The following is a 9,732-nucleotide window of genomic DNA, read 5'->3' as shown; positions in this document are numbered from 1 at the left end:
AGACCCTCCACAAGGTGGATTGACACAGTGGCTGCAACAATGAGCTCAAGCATAACAATGATTGTAAGGATGGCTCAGGACCAGCCAGTGTTTGGTTCTGTTGTGCATATGGTGGCTATGAGTTGGAACCAACTCAATGGCATCTAACAACAACAAGAGAAAAGGTGATGCAGGCCACACCCCGGGGAAACTACCTTTACATTGAATCCCTTTACATTACATCCCAACCTAATCCTCTTTAACATAATCTAATCTTGCCTCATTAACTACAGTCTGAGATTGAATTTATAATACATGGGAAAATTACATCAATCACCAAATGGAGGACAACAACCACACAATACTGGGAATCATGGCCTAACCTGACACATACTTTGGTGGCGGAGGGAGGGACACAATTTAATCCATGACACTTAGGTAAATAGGTAGCTACACTACAACTATTCTTGCTCTCAGACACCTGTAATACTTACACTACCATCTCATACAAGTAACCAGTCTTTCTAATAGCTCTTTTGATTTGCCTTCCCAGAATCAGAACTTAAATTCAGAAAAATAATAAAATGGATAAGGAGACCAGAGAGATTTAGGAGACCATAGTGAAGGCAGAGGGGCTGCTTAGAGGAGATAAACAGATAATTCTATCATAACTATGGCCTGCAGGAATTTATCAGAGAGCTCAACACTTGCTTTTGCCCACTGAGCCCCTCAATCATTTACCCCAACAAATATATTTTCTGTAAGTTAGCAGCTGACTGTTTTCTAACTTGCTGATCTCTTTACCCACCATAAAGCAAAGAGAAACAAGATATAATTTATGCACTTGCCCAACGGTGCCTTCAACTGAATGGGTGCTGACCAGAGTTTTTAAGAAGTAAAACAAAGAGAGAACAAAAGTAAAGAAAAAATTTAAAAAGAAGAGAAAACTTCATAAAGACAAGTATTATTATGTGAAACTTTGTTCAGATTGTGTATGTGTGTGAGAAAGGAGACAATTCACTATGTTCTTTACTGTGGATCACTGACAAAAACTGTGAAAGCCACTGCTTTACGTGACTCTCCCCTTACCAGTTAGCCACTCTTCCCTCACTCACACTCCACAACTGAGGACTTGTTACCAACACATACAAGTCCATTAGAACAAGAAGCCTGCCAATAAACAGTGTTAATAACTCTAAAAAAAAAAAAAAGCAATTTAAAAGGGACAGGAATAAAGAGAAGAAGGGAAAGGAGAGAAGAATAAAGAGGGAAAAGGAAGAAGGAAAGGAAAGAAAATCCAAAAGAGGGAGGGAAATAAAGAAAAGCCTCCCAACTCATGGTAAGGAAGAAGGAAGAGGAGAAGGCAGAAATAGGAGGAAAAGGAAAATATAATGGGTTTAAGTAGCACGCTGCTGATCAGGGTGAAAAACCACAGAACGTTCCTAGTTTCCCTTTGTATTCCAAGAATACCTTACAGAGTTTGCACCCAGGTATGTAATGTACTCATTGGACTCCTCTGTGTGAGCTCTTAAAGGTTCTGCCCTCTTTATACAGCCCTGGCAGAGACCCAAAGTAGAGGATGGGAGGGAGGGCAACAGCAGATTACAGTTAAAGGATGCAGTTCAATCTTCTATTAGCAAATTCTCCATTTAGTGCTACCAGAAGTTTCTGTCTGTGAGAGAGATTACTGTATAAAAAGAGATGGGGAGATAGCTCCTTGTTCTGAAGGCCTTAAAGAAGACTTCTCTCTTTTGTATTTCTATTAATTACTTCTTATAGATATAATTCCTTAGGATTTAAACACTGGATTATTATCATTTTTGTTTAATAAATTCTTCTCCTTCTCTCTTTTCAAAAAGGGGTATCACTCATTCCTAACTGAAAGAACCAAAAGACTCAATCAAAGTGTCAAGATAATATAGGGCAAAGAGAAGCTTCTCTATGAGTTCGATCATCAAAAAAGAGCTTCAGTAGTCAATGATGACTCTTCTCAATAAGGTTAATCACTTAAGAGATCTTCCTGTAACTCACTAGCTTACTGCACACTCTCCGAATTGCCACCTGCATTTCTTAATTCCTGAATGTGTAAATGATGGGATTCAGGAAAGGGGTGAGAACTACATCAAAGATGGCCAGAAACTTATCCAGGTGTATGGAGGGAGACGGCCATGTATAGAAGAATATCAAAGGACCAAAAAACAAAACTACTACAGTGATATGAGCTGAAAGTGTGGACAGGGCCTTGGATAAACCAGCTGAAGAGTGTTTCTGAACAGTGACAATGATGATGATATAGGAAACCATCAGTATGAAGAAGGAGCCCACAGACATGAACCCACTGTTGGCCATGACCATGAACTCCAGTTGGGAGGTGTCTGTGCAGGCCAGTTTGATGAGCCTAGGAAGGTCACAGTAAAAGCTGTCCAACACATTGGGGCCACAGAAGGGTAAATTTACTACAAAAGCCAATTGAACCACAGAGTGTATAAGTCCAATCATCCAGGCTGCCACTAAAAAGAAGATGCACATTTGTGGGCTCATGATGGTAACATAGTAGAGAGGTTTACAAATGGCCACATATCTGTCAAAGGCCATGGCTATGAGCAGCACCATCTCCACACCAAAAATGACATGGATGAAGAAGATCTGAGCAATGCAGCCTTCAAAGGAGATGACTTTGCACTTTCTGAAAAGGTTGTAAATCATCTTGGGAGAAATGACTGAAGAAACACCCAGGTCAATGAAAGAGAGATTGGTCAAGAGAAAGTACATGGGGGAGTGTAAGTGTGGGTCAGAAGTCACAGTGAGCATAATGAGGGAGTTTCCCATCATGCTGGCCACATAAAACATGGAGAAGAACACAAAGAGGACAAGTTGGATCTCCCAGGAACTGGAGAGTCCCAGGAACAGAAACTCTGACACCACGGAGTGATTTGCTCTATCCATTGGCTTTGCCAGCAGTGCTACCTAAAAGAGGAAAATAGAAAGAAATACAAATTATGAGAATTATATTAATATATTAGAAGGCTAAAATTACAAAAGTCTATGTCCACAGTGGCTGCAATGATGGGCGGAAAAATAGTGAGGATTGTGAGGATGGTGCAGGACTAGGCAGTGTTTTGTTCTGTTGTACATAGGGTCGCTGTGAATCTGAACAAACCTGAGGACCCCTAACAACAACATCTGCACTTTGGCATTTCATCCAGCCTTATATCCTCATGGACCCTAAACTTGTGATCACACAGAGAATTTGGTGGCTGCCATGTGGAGATGCTCTCTACCACCAAATTGACTCTGCATTTAACACCTCCGATGGTTAATTTCTTCTATCAATTTATCTGTCTATTGTTGATTGCCACTGAGTTGGTGCTGACTCATGGAGACCTTATGTACAACATAAGGCTATACTACATCTAGGACATTAAAAAAAAAAAATGGAAATCCTGGTGGCTTAGTGGTTAAGTGCTACGGCTGCTAACCAAAGGGTCGGCAGTTTGATTCTGCCAGGTGCTTCTTGGAAACTCTGTGGGGCAGTTCTACTCTGTCCTATAGGGTCGCTATGAGTCGGAATCGACTCAATGGCGCTGGGTTTGGTTTTTGGTTTTAAATAAGTGGGTACCCACTTATTTAATTAAGCACTAATCTTGTTGCTGCTGTGAAGGTATTTTCCAGATGTGGTTAAAATCACCAATCAGCTGATTTTGAATAAAGGTAATTACCATTAATAATGTGAGTGAGTTGTCACCCAATCAGTTGAAGATCTAAGAGCAGAAACTGTGGTTTCCCAGAGAAGAATTTCTGCCTCAAGACCATAGCATCAAGTCCTATCTGAGTTTCTAGCCTACAAGCCTGCCCTAAAAATGTTGGACTTGCCAACCCACACAATCATGTGAGCCCATTCCATGCAATAATACCCAAGTAATGTTAAGTAACTTGACCGGGACCATAAATTCATTTAATGTTAGAGCTAGTATTAGAACTCGGGACCACTGGCTCTAACATTAGTAAACCCATTTCCATAAAGTTCATTCTGACTCCTGGCAGCCCCATGAGTTACCAAGTAGAACTGCTCCATGGTGTTTTCTTGGTAGTAATCTTATGGATGCAGATCACCAGGCCTTTATTCCGCAGCACCAGTGGGTGGGTTTGAACCATCAACCTTTAGTTTAGTAGTAAAGTACAAACCACTCGCAGCACCCAGGGACCTGTACAAGGTCAGTACTGTTCCAAACTTCCACTTTTCTTTCATTTACCTCTAATTCCCAAATATTCAGTCCCCCCAAAAATGTGAGACAGGGCGATGACTGAAATTGTTCCAGAAATATGATCCCTTTTATAGCTAATGACTGTCATATATTGACATACCAGTGACTGCTGTTTAGCCTCCATGATTAACCATCCCTGACAATTATCCTTCAATTAATTCATGTACCTCAGTGTTCCCAAGAAACTTGACACCTTGCTAAAACATTGGTTTTATACTAACTGGTCACATACTCCTTTTTTGGAGCAAACAGTATTCTGAGTAGACTCATACCGGAAAATGCCAGTTAGAGCTGCTCCAATCAATGTTTTTTTCTCCAGAGGGAACTAAAATCTCTGAGGAAGTTCCAGCTAACCACATGTAAGTCTCCTCAGTGTGGCCTGTATTCAAGTTTCACCTCCTTCAGGAAATCATTCTTAACTACTCCAACCAAGTTGTTTTCTGTTTCTAGTGCTTCACTTTAAATCCAAATGAATCATAGAATTATTTCATCTATCATATTTCTTTATAACCTCCAGAGTGCCAAGAAGAGTGCTGGATCATAACAGGTCCTCAGTAAAGAGCATGAGTCTACCATTTCAGCCATACTATACAGATCTTACCATCAATGTCAATGTGGATGCAGAGATGCTAGACTTATCTGAAGTTTGATACTAAAGATAGACTCTTGTGTGTGATTGTGTCATTCTTTGGGTTCATTTTTATTGTCAACTTACAACATCTTCTAGCAATTTTTATTATTTTTAGGGAAGCTGCATGGTAGAATGAAATGAATATAGGCTTTAGCATCTATAAAACAATATATCACATCCTGCCACCAAATGCTTAGTGGTTTTGAGTAACATGCATTTCATCTGTGAGCCCTTTTTCCCATCTGTAAAATGGAAATGATTAATGTCTTACAGAGCTGTTATGAGAATGTGAAATAATGTATGTCATCAAATGCGGTTAGTTCTTCCTCTGAAATGCATCTGGTAATGGAATTAACCTATCTGCCCAAAATAAAGGAAGAGATAAATACATTATCATGCATTAATATGATGGAATGAATTATTTGGAAAGTAATCTGAGTAAACTGGATTTACATTTCTCATCATGGATAAATCTCAAAAATGTAACATTGAATGAAAAATCAAATTATAAAATATTATAATTTTTGTAATTTTTAAAGAATCAATAGTTGTTATATATTATTTATAAGTATATACATATGTAGAAAACATATGCAAAGTTGAACAGGAAAGATACCCAATAACTTCAGAATAGTGACTTTCTTTGGGGAGGGACAGTGGAGAATTTGTTAGGAACAGTGATTTGAGTATATTTATAATAATTTACTACAAAAAATATAAACTTCCAATTAAAACAAAAGACAAATATCCATGTGTCAAACTGGAAGTGAAGCACACAGTATCAATCATATTGTTTTGGTACTTTTTTAAAATCATTGTTACATGCCACAATGCTTTTTTAAATTTAACACATGTGCCATGTACCTGCTCCTTTCTCTTCTCACTGTCCCTGCTCTCATCAGCCCTCATTAGGGCTACTGCAAAACTTCAGCATGATTCTCTCCTTTTATTTTTTTTCTCTTCCAAAGAACATCTAGCCACACACAGACAGATCTGAGATAGTGTTAATAGTTTAACAGGTCCTTTTTGCCTACACATGACTGCAAGCTTCCAATAAAGCATTCAAAGCTACTTGGAATCTGGTTCTTCCTGAACTAATTTCCAACATTTGTCCTGCTTTGTTTCTTGCACCACATGACCCCAAAAATCCTGTTTATTACCTGAAAATGCTACACACAACACAGGCTCTATGCTTTTAGACATACTTGTCCTTCTTCCCCAGCTCCCATTGTACCACATCTACCTGCTGCTCTTCTGTCTCTGGAAGAGAAATAAAATCCATTCTTCAAGATAGAGTTAAATTACATGTTATCTTAGTTATCTGGTGCTGCTATAACAGAAATACCACAAGTGGAGGGATGGCTTTAACAAAGAGAAATTTATTCTCCACAGTCTAGGAGGTTGCAAGTCCAAATTCTGGATACCAGCTCCACGGGAAGATTTTCTTCTTCTGTTGGCTCTGGGGGAAGATCCTAGTCACCAATCGTCCCCTGGTCTAGAAGCCTCTCAGCACAGAGACCCCAAGTCCAAAGGACGTGCCATCCTCCTGGTTCTTGTTTCTTTGTGGTATGATGAACCTATCTCTCTCTGCTAACTTCTCTTTTTTTATCTCCCAAGTGATTCACAACCTAATCTTGTAGACTGAGTCCTGCTTCGTGAACATAACTGCCTCATGAACACAACCGCCTCTAATCCTGCCCCCATTAACATCATAGAGGTAGGATTTACAGCACATAGGAAAATCACATCAGATGACAAAATGGTGGAAAATCACCCAATGGTGAGAATCATGGCCTAGCCAAGTTGACACACATTTTTGAGGGACACACACTATAATGTTTGGATTTCATTTCCCTGCTTCCACTTCCCTCCATGAGAATCCAAACTTTCCTCTTCTATGTTTCCATTCATAGCACTTTATACTTACCACATAACATTATAGTTAGTTTTAACAGGGGGGCCTGGTTGCACAGTGGTTAAGCATTTGCCTGCTAACCAAAAGGTCAGCAGTTCAAATCCACCAGCCACTCCTTGAAAATATATAGGACAGTTCTACCCTGTCTACTCTGTCCTATAGGGTCGCTATGAGTTGAAACTGACTCAACGGCAAGGAGCTTTTTGTTGTTGTTGTTATATGTATATAGCTTCAGGGAAGGAACTGTGTATTAATCCTCTTTATAACTCATCTGCTAACACAATGCTAAGAACAAAAAATGTGGGGAGTGGGGACACATTAAAAATGTTACATTCATCAAAAATTAGTTAAAGGATTCAATCTTGTGGAAATTATGACCCAGACATAGTAACAGCAGCCTCCAAGATATAAAAATAAGATTAATATTGAAACAGTGATAAAACCAAACCAAACTCACGGCTGTCAAATCAATTTCAACTCATAGACATTCTATAGGACAGGGTAGACATACCCCACAGAGTAATGTTGTAAATCTTTAAGAAAGTAGACTGCCATACTTCTCCCGAAGAGTAGCTAGCGGGTTCAAACTGCCAATCTTTCAGTTAGCAGCCAAGCATTTAACCACCGTGCCACTAGGGCTTCTGAAAATATTGATAAAACTCTGTTGCTGTTGAGTCAATTCTCACTCATCGTGACCCTACAGGACAGGAGTAGAACTACCCCATAGAGTTTGCAAGGAGTAGTGGTGGATTCAAACTGCCAACCTTTTGGTTAGCAGCCATAGCTCTCCACGACTTCGAGACCAGAGCTCCCGCTAAAATAGTGATTACGTATAGCAAACAATGTATTTATAAAACCACAGTACAACAAAAAATAGGAAAGGATGTAACTAGAAGATGGTTGAAATTATGAAACTCTGCCTAATAAATGAAGAAACTGTGTATAGTTGTAGAAAGAAAAAATAGAAAAGAGGGGATTGTGAAAGAGAAGTATAATTGAGGAGAAAGAAAAAGTAAAAGCTACTAAAACGAAAAACTGAGAAGAAATGATGTGTATAATGAGAACAAGAAAGACAATCTTTATTTCAAATTAAATCAGAGGTTCTTTAGGAGCTCTGGTGGCACAGTGTCTAAGTGCTTGGCCGCTAACTGAAAAAAACAAGAGGTTCAAATCCACCAGCTTCCCCTCAGGAGAAAGATGTGGCAGTCTTTTGTGATAATCTTTGCAAAGATGATAGCCTTGGAAACCTTACGGGGCAGTTCTACGCTGTCCTACACGGTCACTGAGTAAGAATCAACTTGACAGCAACAGTTTTTTTGGAAGAAGTTTTTGAAGTTTTTAGCTACCTGGAGTTAGCTCCAACTCAGAGACACCATGTGTCTCTTTTATTTTTTATAACTGTATGTAATATAAATAAATTCCAATATCCCTTTCAAATTACTTTTTATGCACATAATTCCACAAATTAAGGTACCCTTAGCATTTTTTTTTACAAAATCAACAAAGTACCCTTCATATTTCTTCTTACAATCTTTTTCTTATCCACCTATCCTCACAAAAAATAAAGCATTCCTCAAACTTCTTCAAACCCTTTTTAATTGCACTTTACAGTTTAAAGACAAAATTAATACAAAAACTCTCAAAGTTTAAAGCACCTAAGAGTTGAGGGGAGCTAATTTGATCTCCTGGAAATTTTATTCAGTTTCGTTTTTTACTTTCCACATCCTACATCAAAATGACATTGCATTGGAATTTATGTATTTATTTTGGATTTTTTGATCTCCAGGCCTTTTTTCTCTATTCAGGTTTCTATAAAATGCTTCTCCAACTTACCCTCTTGATGAGTTTTGAATAAATTCGGCTTCCTTTTCACAGAAGATAATCAGTTTATGCCTCATCTATTTTGGATTTGTCTTGAAAAGTTAACAGAGAGAAAAATACAATAATCCTTGTTTTTCATTATTTTATTTTCATGTGTCATTAGTATGTCTTGCCTGTTTATCAAGTGGCAGAGTCATTAGCAGTAACAGAGTGATTAAATCACAGCCTGGACTGAATCCAAAACATTAAAAAGCCATTTGACATTTTCCAAGGTTTTTCACATTACTGTAGGTACATTATTGTTTTAGTTAAAAGTCAAGGTCAGATAACATTTTCCAGTAATTCAATACCCTTTTATTCCTATACTATTCAATTCTTATCCCAGAGGCTGCCTGCTCTGCTTCAAGAAAACACTCAAACCCTTTAGGAAATGATTCACATCCATAACAATTCCAACAATGGAAACATGAATGACATTACAGTTACTCTTCCTATTGTTAAATTTATTTCCATTCTTCCATTTTACCTGTAAATAGAGTAGAGCATCTTCCTGGAGTCTGAATTTTGCCTGTGTTCTCCAAAGAAAAAGTATCACAAAAACTCTTTCAATTGAAGGAAATGAAGCTAAGTAACAGCTCTATAGGACAGTGACCAAGGTATACCGCAAAGATATGAGTTTAGAAGGAGCTCAGAGGTCAAGGGACTTAGCCCCTAGAGGCCAGTTTAGTTTGACCAAAACAACAAAAGGTTCTAAAAACCATAATAAGGCCCTAGAGGCAAAGAGGAAAATGAGAGTGGAATATTTTCTGTTTAATAACTGTGCAATCTTGTTGGTCACTTTACAAATATTAGAAGTAATATTTCAAAATAGACAAATAACGATAAAATAATTTTATTTTATTCATAGTGATCATCATTAAAAGCCAATGTGCTTAACTTTTGCATAGATAAATGGTAGGAAAATATACCCAAGTACTTCAATTTTAAACAAAGATTTCGCTTTATAGAGGTTCACTCCAGTGAACAGACCTTAAAACAGAAACCAATAAAGTATTTACCAACTGATCATAAATTATTTAGGGAGGGGGGCCAAGATGGCGGAATACCCAGATGCTTTCTGT

At 38.2% G+C, this 9,732-nt stretch overlaps 1 protein-coding gene across 1 annotated transcript; it reads right to left on the bottom strand.

Annotated features, from left to right (window-relative positions):
* Positions 1–2,049: 2,049 nt before the first annotated feature.
* Positions 2,050–2,925, bottom strand: LOC126084124 (olfactory receptor 4F3/4F16/4F29-like). The gene has a single exon (XM_049898385.1). It carries the CDS (start codon positions 2,923–2,925, stop codon positions 2,050–2,052), a length of 876 nt encoding a protein of 291 aa, XP_049754342.1.
* Between the last annotated feature and the right edge of the window lie 6,807 nt (positions 2,926–9,732).

This window comes from Elephas maximus, chromosome 10 (assembly GCF_024166365.1).
Source record: "Elephas maximus indicus isolate mEleMax1 chromosome 10, mEleMax1 primary haplotype, whole genome shotgun sequence".
In the NCBI taxonomy this organism is placed as follows: domain Eukaryota; kingdom Metazoa; phylum Chordata; class Mammalia; order Proboscidea; family Elephantidae; genus Elephas; species Elephas maximus.
This window is presented reverse-complemented; position numbering and strand designations above follow the sequence as displayed.

What these genes read in the sequence shown, in the direction of transcription:
- LOC126084124 (XM_049898385.1), bottom strand. Translation starts at nt 2,925, where the DNA reads ATGGATAGAGCAAATCACTCCGTGGTGTCAGAGTTTCTGTTCCTGGGA.